Raw genomic sequence first — 16,721 nt, forward strand, 5'->3', positions numbered from 1 at the left:
AAGGACAGTGGTAAGCCCTGCTGTTGTCTCCCAGACTGTGCCATGCTTATTTGCCCTGCATGTTTTTCAAAGCAGAACCCTTCTGCTACTCCGTGCCTGTAAACCTCTTGGCTGGGGCTCTCCACATCACAGTTACAGGATACCAATGTACCATTACCCACCCTTATCATCTCTAGCAATAACACTCACCAGAGAAGTGTTTCTTTCACGTGTGTAAAACAGATTTCCAAAACAAGTTATCTAAACACAGACTGCTATTCTTATTTTAACACTGTACAGATGAAGAGGAGCCTTCTAAATAGTAATGTAATATAGTCCAATCATACTACTACACCATAAGAAATATCTACTAAAAACTGTCAGAAATAACTGCTAGAAATATTCACACACATACCAGCAGTGCTGTCACTGGGCACATATCTTGTTTTCTGTAGGCTCTTTGCTCAGTTTTTCTGCTCGCTTTCTCTCACGAGCCTCGCTGTTGTTGCCCCGTGTCCTCTCCTTCTCCAGATAATCGCAGTCACCTCTCACCTTCCTCCTCCTCCTCCTTTTACATCCTCTCAGGGGCCATCCCTTCACCTTCTGGCTCACCTTCTCGCCGCCGGTCTTGTGTTGGTGGTTGCTCTGAGGAGCACTCCCTTTGCTGGAGCTTCCTGTTGCTATGTGACCTCCGTGCTGGTGCTCTGCTCTGCTGTGCCATGCCATGCCATGCCGTGCTGTGCCGTGCCATGCTGTGCCGCCTGGCCCTGCACGCCCCGCTCAGCCCCAGGCACCCAGCTTGCCTCCCGCCCTCTCCAGGTCTCAGATTTGGGAAGCTGAATTACTGAGCGTGCACAATTCTGAAAGGTGCAAGGCAGCTCATATAAAAACCAAAGATGTGCTTGTGAAGGATTTAAGCCACCACAGGAATAAAGGCACTTCTCAGTCTGTGAGCAAAGCTCTCTTTTAAGAGAGTTTTTGTGCCTAACTGCTTGTAATGCTTTGTTTTGTAAATTCAAGTAAAAAAATAAATCTATTATGTGAAACTGTAACACCCTCCTCATCACACCAGCTTTGAATTATGTGCTGAAAGCTCCAATTGCAACCACTTGAGCGACAGGATGGGCTAACTACAAAGTGAGCTGGCAGCAGTGAGAGGACTATTTTGGTCGCTGGGTGCAAGTCACATTAGCAGAGGGGCTGTCAGAGAGCGTACCCAGCAAGGCAGAGCTCTGCCCATGGCCTGGGTCCCACTGCAGGTTTACCTGAGGGGTTTGCGGGCACCCCAGCAGCGCTGCACTCTCCGGCAGGGCTCCTGCATGCACCTGGTGATCCTGCTTACTGCTGCCTATTCCCCCAGAAACCTACTGCAGTGCTGAGGATAAAAACATGTCGTGAGAGAAAAGTGCATTCAAATAATGCAATTGCTCACACCCACACCCAAAGAAGGAAAACATTTGTAAACAATTCTGCTTTTATTTATGTCGTTTCCATGGTTCTGCTCTGTCAGACTCCATCTGTGCTCTCCCCGAGACAGTCCTTCTTACGCTGCACTTGGGCTCTGCCCGTAATTTTTCGGAGATTAAGGAAGTGTAACTTCATTCATGGGCTGAGCAGGGGGCGAGTACGAAGAAATGTCACTCATCCAAGATGACACATTTCGTTAACACATTGTAACACCGGGTGTCAGAAAGAGGAAAAAACGCAGAAGTCGTCAACAGTGACACAAAAGACCCCATGCCTATGCTGTAACACCCTGAGGTACTGCTGTGTTAGGTAACGTTACCTGCTCGAGCTTGGCCGTGGGCAATGAGGCTGGCCTGTAGAAGAGGGGCAGAGCAGCTAAACCTATGCTAAACCTATTTCCCTGAACATCCAAGGAAGAATAGTGTTGTGTCCCTCAAGAAACGGTCTGGTCCTGTGCAGTTTTGATCCAAGTTCTTATTCTTGCACACAACATGCATTTTATGAGGAGTGCAGTGCTTCTACCCACTCTTCAAACACCATTTCTACTGATTTGCATTGCTGTTTTGTAGGAAATGCTGTCCAGAGTGCAGGGTGTTTCCTGCAGATTAATGGCTAGATGGGAGTAAATGCTGCTCCGTAAGTAAGGTGAAGGATATTAACTCGAAACAGTCAATAAATCCTTAGGAAATGCCCTGACCTCTGTTGGTTATTGCTATTAAAAACAGAAAAGAAAAAAAAATCCCATGCATTTTTTCTGTATGACATAGATACCACTGGTATGTGTAGAATATATATTAGCAAGTCCTTTGGCTCTCTCTGTACTGTAGTCATCGCAATTTTCTATTTTGAGGGAAAGATGTGCATATGTGCTGGGAGGATGGGGGCAGGAAACGATTATTTCTTTGAAAGCTGCAGCTAGAAATCAAGGTTCAGCTTTTCATTTTCTAAAATGTTTTCACTTCCCTGTAGCATCAGTTTCTTAATTCTTCTCATTGTTTAAAACTTCAGACTCGGGTCCTCTGAGCCATCTACTTCAACCCTTCCCTTGGGTGACTCCTATTGCTTCTATTTCAGAGGACTCACCAGCATACAGCTGTGTGGTGTTTGTGTGATACACACATGTGCAGAGGAGGAAGTGAGAGCAGAAATGCGTAATCAGCATTTGAGAAGGACGGTGCCGGGCCCCTAACCAGGAAGCAGCTCAGAACATATGTGGTAATGGACGACGTGGGCAAAACTCAACCTGTACTAGTAGAGAGCTCTAAAAAAAAGAAGAGCCTAAAAGGAAGGTAGTTATGTCTATTTATTACCTACAGCTTTTACGGAGATCTTTGCCTTACAAACTTTTGCCCCCAGTGCAATTCGTTTCAGTGTGCCCTCCTCCTATCAATATCCTTTATGGACGCTTTACTGACACACTTTTAAGAACCTCTCAGAAAAGACTTCGGCTTATGTGAGGTCTGCTAAGATTACAGCACCCTGTATCCCTCTTCCTCACAAGACATCACTGCACAAACTCTTCCAAGGAGTACTTACGGGGTGACATCACCCTGCTGCCCATAAATCTGAAGAGAACATTTGGAAAAATTAAACGGTGGAGACTCTAAGCAATACAAGTTAATGAAACAATGCAGAGGAATCTTTTAACAAATGCCTTCCTGCCACACAGCCCAGAAATACTTCCAAAATAATGCTATCATATTTCTGTCAGAGTCAGCAGTAGATGCAATAATCTTCGGATAAATTCCTCTGCCTCCTGCTTGACCAGCGCCTGAGGTGACTGAGAGGATGATGGAGGCACTGCGCAGTCCAGCCTCAATTTAGGTACTGGTGATGCACATTGGAAAATATCTTCTCTTTAAAAGCCTTAGTAGCAACATTTTAGATTCAGAGGCAAATGACAGGTCTATTTTAGTAGGGCAACTTTATTTACAGAGCCATGGAGAATTGAAAGATTTAACAGGCACAGTCCTGTCATTTATCACCTAACATAGGTGGGCCTAAATTGCAACACATGACGTTTTCTGTCGTTTCTTTGGTCCTCTCCTCTGCCCTCTCAACATTGTTCACAAACGTTTAGTAGTCTACTGACAGCTAAACTTGCTTTTCTACGTGGTCCTTCATGGACTACGTGGTCCATATATTCCCAGGGAGTTGTAAACTACAGGTTGAAAATTAGTAACACCTCCCTCTGTAAAGAATTTGCCTGAGGCAAGACCACCTCCGCTGCACAATTCCTCCTTGTTTCCTGAAACAGTTGCTATCCTATGTGATGAAGCTCCCATAACACAGAAGTTGATGCCCATCAGCCCACCACTGCCTTGTTAATATCCTTGTAATTCTCGTCCTCCCCTTGGCAGAAGGCCCCTGGTTTTGCCATGCCTCGTACACCCAGACAAGCAGTCCAAGTAATGCACTAGGTTACATTCTCTGTTCAAACCTACATTCTCTGATTTTGCACAAGTGACCCTTCCTGACACTGTAACTCCATGGATGAGTTTCTCCAGGAAAGCTAGGAAAGTGCTGGGAGACAGCAGATACCTCCTGACAGTTTTACCCCGTACTGGTTGCCGAGCCTGTCCTGCTACCCAGACCACTGATCTCATCACACCTGAGATGTTTCTAGCAGCCAGCCTTGCCTACCTCCAGAACTGTGCTCTGTGAGCCCCTGAGGGAAGTGCTTTACTAATGCAGACCAAACAGCTCTCAGCTTCCAAGCCCTGAGCAGCAGCCTGCTCCTCAGATGGACTTCTCTGTACTGTGAATCTTTTGAGAAGGATTTAGTTTCACTGAGCAGCCATCTTACGGTGACTCGTTCAGCTTAGCAGTTCACCTTTCTTAGGCACTACTCACAGAATTGACTTTCCTCCTTCCTTATTTAAGATTCTTTATTTATTCATTCATTTAATTTCCATGTATTATATGGCATGTGTGACTTCCTAAGCAGACCAGCTCCTCCTCCTCTGGGTCATCTCGATCAGAGCCATCTACGCTCTAGGCCCTGTTTTCCTGAGACTTCTGGCCTGTACTCCTAATTTCCTCGAGTAATATACAATCCTCCTCATCATCCTGAAAATAAAGGTCTATGTTTTGAATATTAGATGAATTTTTAATATTTTGAATATTTTCCTGAGACCGTCAAAGACTCACCACTGGGATCTCAAGCCCGCCTGGTAGTACTTCCTTCTTGGTTCTTATTATTTTTAATACCTCTCTCAGCTTGAATATCTGAAGACAACTGCAATTTCAAAGTTTCTGACAGACTGGTTTATTTCCATTTTCCCCGTTTGCTTGAGTTTTCTGCAGCATTTTTGATGGTTTCCCCATTCACAGTGCACATACTCCTTCCCAGTGCCCCACTGCCTCTGCCTTTTCACTGCCCAGGATATTTTCTACTATCAAGGCTATCTTAAGCACCTTCCTAGCCTACCCAAGGCAGAATTTTTCAGGACTGATTTAATTACCTGTAGATATTCCTCAGCACTTTGCCCTAGGCTGGTTCCAAAAGCTTGTGGCTCACCATCTTTCCACAGTCCAGTTTTATCAGATGACTTTGTCATTTTCTGTTAACATTTTGATTTGCCTTCAGTGCTCATGCAGCTATGAAAGAAGATTTTCTGAAAACTGTCACTGAAGCAAACAGTGAGTGAGTTTTCAGGGAAGAATCAATCCTGATAGTGTCAAGTCTAGGTGGAATATCTTAGCTCGATTGTCTAGTTAACGGGAACGTTGTGATGCACATACAGGTGCTGTACTAGAAGCTTGTGAAGAGCTACATGTACAATCACACACTTCTCAGTTTATGGCTCTGCATCTGGACTTACTTGTGACAAACTCTCCTGCATGCTACCAGCAGTCCGGCTATGAGAGCCACCAGTCAATACACAGGCACACAGATTTCCTGCCCTCATAACACAACCATTTGATTTCCAGAAGCATGCAGACAACATGAGAAGATTTCATGTATGTGAATTACATGATAGACACTGAACAGCTAGACCCTGAGCTTCCCTAATGCCCTCTGAAGGTCTTCAAAAGGAGAATCTGTATGTGACAGAGTCAGCTGGATTTAGGGGAACACCCTGCTTATCAGCTCCAAACTTAATAACTCATCGCAAAAATAATAATAATAAAAAAAGAAATAAAAAAAGAAAAATTCAACTTCATAGGGAGACATTATACAATAAAGAAATAATTATTTTTGCTCTACATAATGTTACCTTGTATAAATACTTTGCAGAAGCATCTATTTCAGAAGAGGCATGAGTTTAATGAAAGGTACAACAAAAAATCTAACCTTCACTTACATACCCTACCATTAAAAAAACATTTTGTGAATTAGATGGGAACTGGGCAGACAGACAAGTACAGACTCATATGGCTAACTAAATGCATTATTTATTATTTAGGAGAGCTTCTGTAATTCAATTCTGTACATTGACTTATTTATGAAGCGCAGTAAGACAGACACCAGGTTAGTGTATGACCAAAGTAAGGCTCTGGATTCAGCTAATATGCAGGCTAATACTGAAACTAACAACTACGAGCCGAAAAGATGCCATAATGTTCTATCCACACCTTGGGAAATATTACCGTAAATATGTCAAAACAAACAGAGGAAGGCGCGTATACTGACTGTGAAAGATGCCACCCGGCTGCTGGCCTCTCCAGCAACCGGAGAGCTCGTGCATCGCAGGCAGCAGCCTACAGTTTGAGAGCTCCCCTTTACAAGGAGCTCCTCCTCCTCCTGAGCACCCCTGGCCAACCATGCACACCGTCACCAGGCTTGGCACTGAAAGAGATGCGGGTTGGCACCGCCAGCACTAAGCTACAATGATCCCTTAAATTAAGATTTGTCACCAGATACCAGGAAGGGGACTCAGAAAGCAAGATCCTGTTCTCCACGCCTGTCTGGTCTTCAGGCCCCGCTGGCAGTGCCAGTGGTGATGTCCATTAGCGCCAGCTCTAGCAGTAGTTTCTCTGACACCAAACCTTTTGCAGACTCACGGCAGGGGGACATACTGAATAACGGGGCTGAAAAATACCCTCTCCTTTAAATCAGAGTCAGTGTTGGTACAGTATCAGTGACTCTCCTGGAGAGCAGCTCTCTGGCTTCCCGCTGTCTGGAGCTGAATTTCTCATCCTGTAACTGAAATACCTAAGATCACCTTGCACAGTTCACTGAAATGCAGAGTAATGCCCACAGGCTATCCTTTCCTCTCTGTCTCAGAACTGGGAATTTGTCCCTGTTACTGAGGCTGCCATCACAAGACTCTAGATCTTGCAGTTCTTCATATAAAGTACAGGAATCTTTTTGGGCCTGCACATGCCACATCACATCCAGGTAATGATGTTGTAAGTTAGTGCAAATATACACCAAATATAGCATACCATACAGTACTCCCTGTACAGGGGAGTACTGTGTTCTGGGTTGCTTAACTTTAGGCAGGATGAATCTTTAAAGTGAAGATGCAGACAACAAAACCTAAAGCATCGCTGGTGAGCATACAGCAAAATAAATTAATCTGTTACTCATCTCATGCAGTAAACTGTAAAAATTTTGGCTTCTTTTTCTACTTTTCAAGTTAGCAGCTTTCTTTCATTTCTTGAATCTCACTCTTCCAAGAGGTGATAATGGAAGTATTGCTTGAGTAAACTGGGTTTTAAAAACTGACCAAAGATTAGAGATGTGTTAAGCAATGAAAACTTTTGGGGTGAGTGGAGGGAAACATGCAGCAGGCATTTCATCAGCTCCAAGGAGCAGTCGATATGTGGCATCAATGGTTTCCTAAATATTCAGACACTGAGGAAAACTGGGGGCAAAGAAGCTCCTGCAGCTCTCTGCTGTCCTGTGGCCTGAAAAGAGCAGCCTTTATGACTTGCTCTGCTTTGGCGAGGTTCCCGTATTCCCAGCAAAACAACTGCCTAGCAACCCACAATTTCCCACAACATTTCCTCACACACATTGTAAGCCCAGAAAAAAAGTACAGCACCTCATATTCTCTCCGGATAATCCCCTTGTTTGAGAGCTGTATTTAGTTCTCTGTATGCATTTGAGGTCTAAGTAATGGGGCAATTGCTGTCGTGACAGGCGCTGCAGGCAGAGTCAAACCGGCCCTGTCTGTGCTGCTGTGCAGTAACTCCAAACAGGTTATCTGTGTATCACACAGACAGCAAACTTGCTGCTTCCCTCCACCATATTTCCCCTAACAAAGGCAGGAAGCCATGACTGTTAGCAGAAAGGTACAGATATCCTTCCTACTGAAAGCCCTTTCTCTGAGCAGTAAGAGAGGTCCCTAGCTTACGCTCCACAACAGTTGGGAGAGTCTGTCTGAAGGCATAAATAATTCAGCAATTTAAAAAAAAAAAAACCATGCTGCTTTGAGCACGTGGAATTGTTTTTCCAGTTTCCGCCTTTAAGGAGCATTTACAATCACACACTGGAGCTACTAATGCCTACATTTTCTTACCCGACATCCCACCTGCAGCAGCATCTTGCAAGCGAAGATCTAAGCCACCTTGCTCACAGTTTCAGCACCAGTTAAGTTCAAGAGTTGCCTTGAACCTTGTGCAGCTGTCCCTGAACAACACGCTGACAGGACTGCCAGCTACCCAAATTTACCCACGTTATACAGAATCACGAACCTTCTCATCCCTCCAACAGCTCTGAGAAGCACCGTAAGCAAGCTGCAAATGGCATAAATAGGACAGCACTCTTCATCATACGCACAGAAATTAAGGCAGCAACTTACTTGCCGTCTTCATAACTTCCTCAGGAACCCTGTCTTTTCAAATGAGTGCAGCAGGAAATTGTGGTAATTACGGGTAAGCAACGCATCTGCAGCTCAAACCACCGGCTGCAGAGTGCAAAGGCAGCCAGCGCTGGGTTGGTGAGCTACAGCTCACAGCCACCTCACCTTCTTCTCACATGTACATCTTAAACAGACACCATGTGGGGAGAAGTTGCTTTAACAAAGGTCCATGTGCAATATGTCTGCGAAAGGCTTTGTTACTCACTCCATGCTCGGAACAGTGATACTGACCTCTGTGAAACGCTCCAAGAGCCACAGATGAAAAGCATCCTGGATGTCTTATCATTTATTATTGATTTTATCTGGAGACATGTTCCTTGTCTTTATTAAAGGCAATATCGACCCTTTACTGCCTCGTGGTCCTACAGGGATGAAGGTGAACAGATTCAGAGAAGCAGGCTGAGGCAGAAGGCTGCCCACAGTGAACCACGACCCGGCTCCTACCTTCCTGCAACGAGGTTTCGTGGTAGGGAGACTGTTAGCTGAAACCCTGCCAGCCTCCACAGCCTTCAAGGCAGGAACTACAATCTCTTTTTTGTTTCCGAATTAGCATCTGACAGATGCAGAAGGCTGCCGTTAATATCCAGCTTACAGAAATATGCATGTAAGGCTGTGAACCCATGGAAAAGCTCTGATAGCATCTGACACTGCAGGCGGTTTGGCACGTCTTTTCTAACTGGATTGCCTCACCAAGGTTTGTACTCCCAAATCTGCATTTTTGTCAAAGTCAGTTAGCAATCCCATTGGATAATTAGATAAGGTAGACTAGAGCAATGAAAGAGTAATGCAAGTGGATGAAATGCTGCTAGCAATGTCACAACTGTAAAACCAAATTCCGACTGCTGTGACACCTGAAGAGTCTTACAGGGGCGGTGAGGTTGTAAAAGACAGCAGAGTTACAGAAAAGAGCAGTTGTTGATGATTGCTGAAGGGCAGATCTAGCCTGCAGAATCTGTGTTTCTGGGCATGACTCAAGAAACTCACCAGCACCCTCAGGATTGCTGTCTGACTTTGCAGGGTTAGCACTTAAGGAAAAGTATATGTAATCTGAGTCAGTTCTGTGGCATAGACTGCAGGAGGTCCTGCTCATGCAGCTACATATCAGACTGAAAAATCGCTGGAGATACACATGTAAAAGGAAACATCTGTTCCAGCAGCTCCAGCAAGTTAGCAATGCTCTGTTGCATAACACAAGTGAAGGATGCAGAGACTCCCTGAAGGAAAAGCTTTACCTAGCTTCAGTGAAACTGCATCTGGTTTCCTTGCATTTTCCCCCATTAAACACACCCAGTGTTTCCTCACTGCATCTGCAGATAGTCTGAGCAGCGCTGAGTGTCTGGAAAAACATAGCCTGAACTTCTGTAGAATACCTGGCTCCACGAAATGCACCTGCCATGCAGGTTCATTGACACCATATGTAACTCTGCCACTTTCTGACGTACCTGTGAACGTAGACACAACAGCATCTCCAGCCCCCAGTTCTCTGCTAACATCCTATCTGCAGATATATGAGATTCAGACACTGTTTTCTCAGGGGAGGGAGGGATGATGACTGCAGATGTCCTTGATAGTTGTGTGAGTGGGTGTGTGGATGTGGATGCACGACCGTAAGAGGGAGGAGGGGGTTACAACTGCAACAGGAGATCTGACAGGATTGGTCTGAGTGAAGTGAAAAGGCTGTCCCCTGGCACATCAGAAATCCTTCTGCAATTGATCCAGAGCAAAAGGCCCTTTTGCCCTTGAGTTTCATTTCCTCTCTGGGGTCCTCTCATTGCCTTAACCCTTTCACTATTTCCTTTTCAGCTGGCTCTTCACTTTCTGGCTTCCTAACTTCTCTCCTACTCCCCTTACTAGGATGGTAGCTAGTAAGTAGTGATATAAATGAAAACAAAATCAAAGGCCTTTTTGTGTCATAATCATTTCCTTTTCACTCCCTCGTCTTCCCTTCAAGGCAGACTATTTTATGCAACCCTTTGAGGTTGCTCTCTCTACCTTTGTTTTTTCCCCTCACTCCTTTTTCAGGTATAACCACCATTTCTGTTTCCTCAGTTGAATATTGCTAAATCCTTTGCTGAACTTCACCCAGCCTTACTGTCCTCTCTCTCTCAGCCCCTCACTCTGCCCAAGAAGCGCCCGGTATTTTCAGCCATACTGCAGAGATGTAGCTGAACAGCAGTATGACGGGAAGAGGGCCAGCTGCTACAGGCTAGTGACCAGCTTCACCAAAGAGTGTGTGTGCTGTGATACCTTCTCTTTTAAGTGACTGGCTTTATATCTGACACCAGAGCCCTAATCCTTGCATGGAACCTACAACAGGTAAAGAAGAGGGGCACCTGAACTAGCAGGAAATATTTCCAGCCTGAGCTCTGCTGGGTGTTAAATGCAGGTTCTGGGGGTTATTTGGGTGATTACCTGCAAGGTCCCTTTGAGGAGCTGGGTCTCATGCACCTAACTGTTCACTGCAGGCAAGCACTTCCATCTTCCCTGTACTCACAGATATCAACCCTGTCCTGAGCCTAGGCACCTGTGCCAGTCCCTATTCACACACACATCATGGTTGTTACCTCAGAAGATCTCTGACTCTTCATAATCCACTCCTTGGAGCAGTATAAGGAAGGTCCAGTTCAATTTTTACCTCCTTACAAGACATTGCAACCCCATGTTTTCCTATCTAGACACTATTATGTTCAGATCCTGGGAGAGAAGTGGTCAACTTTGCTGACTTTAAATGTGCATTAACATTTCTATTTGACTGAGAGCCAGAAGTCATATATCAGGAACTTCCCTGGAAGCAGTTCACAGGGAAGAGATGCCAGCATAGCCCTGAAAGAGCTATCAGCTTTGGCCTCAGCCGACTCTTCCCTTTGTCCAGCAGCGCATTACCCAGCATTCCCAATGTCACTGCACTTCTGCAGATACATATCACAGCTATGTTAAGTGACCTGGGGGCTCTGTTTGTACTTACCAGCTTTCTATGGCTTAGGATTCACAAACTGGTGACTTTTTTAACATCTGATGAGATGGGGTTTTCTTGATTCCTCCTGTTGAAAGTATTGCTCTTTGCACTGAATATTTACTGAGTTTCTCCATAGCCTTGAAGCCTAAGCATTCACCTGGATTTGAGGAAACACATTTATTGGTAGGATATTTAATGCTAAGTATTCACAAGAGAGGAAAGAAGTCTTATTTCCCTTCCCCAATCTACACAAATGGTCTAGCCATGAAGTTACTCTTTCTCTATTCTGTAAAGCTGTTCCATTTTGCAACAGAAAAGATAAAAACTGTCTCATCCATAACATCCTATACCTGATTCAAGCATCCCTATCAGAGGTGAGTTCAAAAATTTGCAAACAGAAGATGAACTTGAACATGGACAAGTGCTTGAAGTTCTCTTTAATGGGGAAGATTTTCTTGTACGTTGTGCCAGATTAAGTGAATACCAAATGGACTTAATCTTGCCAATGAGCTCAGTAGATATTTGCTTAAATAAAGATCTCAGTGTAGCTTAGCTACGTACAAGTTAGCAACAAACTATACACAAAACACACATTTAACTCCTGAGGGAACTTCAGTGCTGGAAACTGGGCAAACAGAAACTCCCATTTAGGTTGAGCAGAAGTATTGCAGGCTTCTGAGGATATGAATTTTTAACTCAGATGCCCAAGTCTTTGCTTTTTCTGCTGTAATACTCTTGAGGCTAAATGAAACTCTGAAGCATTTTTGCTTGATAAGAGATATATTTCCTCATGGGATTAATGAGGTTTACCAACAGCCATTTTATTTTCTCTTGGGATCAAGGCAAATGTTCAAATAAATAATGGTGAGGCAGATCCTTGCTACCACGGACTGTGTTTGGATAATGTTATGCCATTATCTGCCGATGGCCAAATCCCTCCATTGCATTTATCTAACTGTTTTGGCTTGGTGAGACACCTTCCCGTCTTCACAAACAAAGGTATCTGCACATACAGACATTTTGTCTTTGCCACAAATTCTAACAGTGCTCAGAACGATCACGCCAGGCCTGTAATTTAGGTCTGTCATTTAGGCCTGAAAATGAAGGCTGTAGAGGTTTGCTGGGCTGAGAGACAAATATCTGTGGGCTAAACAATTGATCTCTGTTTTGATATAGACTGCATGGAAAAAGAAGCCACAGTAACTATTAAAATAGTTAAAATTGTGGTTCTCTGGAGCTGATAGTACCATCTATAGTAAATAGATGCTTATGCAAGTTTTTTAATTAATAAGGAGCTATTTGGGAATTTGGTCTTTGCTATGCAAAGCTTTCTTCACTCTAGCTATTCTCACTAATGGACACATTATTGAGTAACATTTATAAAAAAATGATTATTCTTTCTTAAACTGCTTCTTCGGTTCAAATTATGTGGCTTCATGGTGTGGAAATAGACAAGCATAAGATTAAAACCAAGCATGACATCAAATCCTCCTTTTTAAAAAGGGAAGCGTTTTCATTTCAAAGCTCCCTTTTTAAGGAAGAACCGCTAAAAATATCTGAATCAGTGAAATGTTTCAGGGATGCTTCTCCTCTACTCCTTGTAAAGATTTGTTCCCCGCAGTATATTTACTAGTTCTTTCAAACAATAAATCTGAAATCAATACTGGACACTTCCTTCTCAAATTCAAAATGGTGATTGATTTCAGCCAGTTAAAAGACAATATCCAAACAATTTCTCATCGTCTTTTCAGAAAATTTATTAACACAGCTGGAAATAATCACTCATTGCAGGAGTCCCCACAGTGCATCTTAAAGAAAACATGAAACAAAGAAAGAATCTTTCTGACCCCCTTGATTGTTTCACACCATTGTAAAGGAAAGGTCAGCAGCCTTCGGCAAGCTTTAGACATGTGGCAATACCAACTTTGTACTGCAAAAATGTATACAATACAAGCATAATCAATCTCGTTTCTTTCATTTACCTCAGCAAGCACACAAAGTGGAATCCCTGTCAAACTGCTGCATTTCCAGCACTTCCAGCTGTGGTCACACGTGGCTGGAATTCCCGAAAGCACTCAGAGCAATTATTTACCTGTAGACTATGGGTAGAATACATTTCTGTTATTTCACTTTGCCATCTCCATATCCATAGACCCACATACAAGTTCAAAATCCATTAATTTAAAGCATGCCTTTGCTCAGAAAGTAAACACGAAGGCTTACACTTCTGTGGTTTGCTTTTTGCAGACTCTTTGCTAAATTCGCTGTTTCCGCTGACAATGCAAGTTTCTTTGTTTCTGTTAATTCTTGAGACCTGTAGAGATGACACTCTATACAGAAGGAACTCTCAATCCCACTGTACATTGTTTACGATGAAAACATCTTTAATTTGGCCTCATTTACTTCCAATTTATAGAAACCAGTGCAAGCCATGGCATTCCACAGATTTCTTTTGAGTGTAATTTCATTTGAAAGACATGTGCTGTTGGTTATAGGCAAGTTGTAAAAACTCGGTTAAAATTCAGTTAAAAAACAGATTTTATAAGTTTGGCTTCCCAACCTTATTTTTCTTATTGTATGTAAACATAGAGTATCTGATTGACTAGAAGGAACTCTGTTTTAGTGGGAGGCAAATGTAGAACCTAAACATTTAAAGAAACGATCCTAAGAAGAAATTCATTTTGAGCAGTGTTCTTTTATTCATATAAGTGATATTTTAAAGATGGGTCTCTTTAAAGACATTTTAAATGGTGTTTTATTAATACAGTAAAAATAACAGCATGCATTGGCATTGAATTTGTTTCATCATGCATGCATGTCCATTTTAGTTAATGACAAAATGTCAGCTGTAACACATATCTAGGTGCTGGAATTCCCTTACAGGGCAGGACACCCCATGAAAATACAGACATAGAGTCTATCATCATATACATATATAGAAATATTTCTGGGGAATGTCGAATGCAATGTGAAATGTGAATTTAATGCAAAAAGCTTAGCCTCTTGTTAAATCATCTCTCAGTCCACCTCTTTTATCAGAATTCAGGTCACTGAAGAGGCATACCAAGAACATATACAGGTGTAGAGAATCTACACACCAAGCCTTATTTCAAACTTTAAAAATTGCAATTCATTTTTTTAAATACAAGCATATTCTGTATTTCTCTTTTCTATTTGAAGATTACATGGCCTTTGGGGTATGAGGGCTTCAGATACCAGTATCAGTCACTGAGACTTCCCTGTAATTAATTCATATTGACAGGCCAAGCCTTCTCCCAGTGAAGTTGCTAATAATGTTCTCTTAATGGAATGAGAATTTAGTCCTTCAGGAAAATGACTTCTACATTCAGAAACTGTTTATTCATGAACTATTCACTCATGAACTTTAAAGAGGCTTTCTTAGAAAATGATTCTGTTCTCAGGGTATATGAATCATCTCCAAATTCCCATTCTGACTTGTTCAACAACAACCTATTTGCAAGTTAACAGCATCAGATACAATTACCTCACCTGAATGGTACACTTACAGATACCTCTTATGAAGACATCTTTTTATCTTTGGTCCCAACTTCTCAGTCACAATCTTTTAATCAGTGGTTGCTGACGTTCAGCCTAGCGCTGGACAATGCTTCAGAGCTGGGTATGGTGTTTTGAATGCTAACAAGTGATCATGCCATGCATTTAAAGCCCAGATTGCTGGAATGTTGGCATTAATAGCCTGCCTCCCCCACCCACTAGCAATCAGTGGCAGTACTTTCTGATTTTTAAAGGTACACTTTGCATTTCAGACTCATTAACATATGCTTTCAAAGAAGTGAAAGTTATTAATTAAAATGACAAAAGGTTTTATTAAAAATAACCAACACAAAGTGACTGTATAGATTGCTATGCATGAGCATGATCCTGCGATGACAAAGATGAAGCAATTAACTTTAAAAGCAATCTTGCTGCAGACTGGGGCAGCTTCTCCCTGCCAACACCTCAGTCTGTGCTATGCCAGTATTGCTTTCTATGTTACTTTTGCAAAAACAGGAGACTGACTTTTGAAATAATTATTTCCCTGGTATAAATATACATGAATCCAGAAACACCTATCCAGGCAAACTCACTCTGGGCCTTTCAGCTGATGATCCTAGGTAGAAATTATTCATTTAGAAACAGGGTGCTGTGACACCCACCACCAACTCCTATTAGGAACTCTTTGCCATAGGCTCTTTATGCAACTGCTGTGAAAGGATTCAGGTTGGGAGTGCATAAATTTCCCACCATCTCAGGGCCAATGTATTTTTTTTTTTTTTTACTATCTGTAAGCTATTGATTAACGCAATAAAGCGAGAATTACAAAAATTGACTGCGTAAGTTAAAATGTTATTCCCACATTTTTATTTATGGAGAATTCTCTGTGGGAAGTAAAATCAATTCCTAAGCAAAAGGCAATGAAAAGAAAATGGAAATTGTAGGATATGAAAACAGTAAGAAATGTGTGTGTGCAACTGCTCGAAACCAGATACTTTGCCCAAAATTGTACAGAAAAGCCCTCAAAGCCTAATTACAGATATAAAGAAAGACAGGAAAATTAACTGCCTTCTGCATCCCTGATACTACTAAATGGGCTTTTGCTCTTGATTTTGGTAGTCATATTGCTACAGTATATTCACTTTTGGCATTTCCAAACAGGCCCATTTATGTGTTATGTATTAGGCCAAGGAAGAGCACCAAAACAAAATGCAAGTAATTCCTAAAGAGAGACACACTGATAAATTCGTTTTATGTTTATCATCAGGCTTAATAGCCAGAGGATAAAAAGCCCACTCCTATTAGCTGTAAAAGCCATATTTACGGCTTAACAAATTGGACAGGCTGAAGGGCCTTCTCTGTAAATAAATAAATAAATAAATAAATAAACAAATAAAGTTCTAGCAACGTAACAAGCAGAACAGTGGCATTTGAGATCTCTTGTTCTACACTAACAAAAATTTGGTTATGAAAGTTCTCTAAAATAACTTACCACAAATGATTTAGCATGGCAGTGATTAAAACAACTGTGACAGCGATCAATTCCGCCAGTCCCTTTCCTTGTCTGTTTCCTACAGCACATGAACAGAAAGACTTATTACCAAAAATATTTGCTTGTAGAGCAATTGTTATCACTTCAGGAACTGGTGAATGAATATTTACAACTCCCTCTTTAATGATCTCTTTATATTAGCATACTCCCTTTTAAGACTCTGCAGAACAAGTGGCGCCTTAAGTTTTAAAGGACTGCCAGGACCCATTAATTACATATATTGTAATATAGACACATTAACAGCGAGATAGATACATAGATAAATGTTTATAGAGTTTGGGGGGGGGGCTTGCCTCTGCCGGCCCAGGGCAGAGCAGGTGGCAGCAGCACCAAGCAGCGCCAGACCCTGCAGCGGTGCGGAACCAAGGGCTGAGCTCCGTTTCCACTTAAATATTGAGCGAGGGATTTCACTGGAATTATTGCAACTCCTTACAGGCAT

At 42.5% G+C, this 16,721-nt stretch overlaps 1 protein-coding gene across 4 annotated transcripts in view; it reads right to left on the bottom strand.

The window, feature by feature from the left end:
- The window catches only part of CEP85L (centrosomal protein 85L), a 151,675-nt gene extending 135,422 nt beyond the window's left edge, over positions 1 to 16,253 (bottom strand). Inside the window, exons 1-3 of one of the 4 annotated variants that reach the window (XM_084512327.1) lie at positions 16,223 to 16,253; positions 13,197 to 13,313; positions 11,224 to 11,371 (exon numbers count right to left, since the gene is read on the bottom strand). Coding sequence is in view for 1 of the 4 variants with exons in the window: in XM_084512326.1 (XP_084368452.1) it covers positions 8,199 to 8,211 (13 nt within the window). In the remaining 3 variants the exon portion in view is untranslated. Of the gene's footprint in view, positions 1 to 8,091; positions 8,108 to 8,198; positions 8,319 to 11,223; positions 11,372 to 13,196; positions 13,314 to 16,222 lie in introns of those variants that run through there. The other 3 variants (XM_084512330.1, XM_084512326.1, XM_084512328.1) reach the window with 3 other exon arrangements.
- Positions 16,254 to 16,721: the final 468 nt, after the last annotated feature.

Source organism: Aythya ferina (assembly GCF_964211825.1).
Source record: "Aythya ferina genome assembly, chromosome: 3".
Classification (NCBI taxonomy): Eukaryota; Metazoa; Chordata; class Aves; order Anseriformes; family Anatidae; genus Aythya; species Aythya ferina.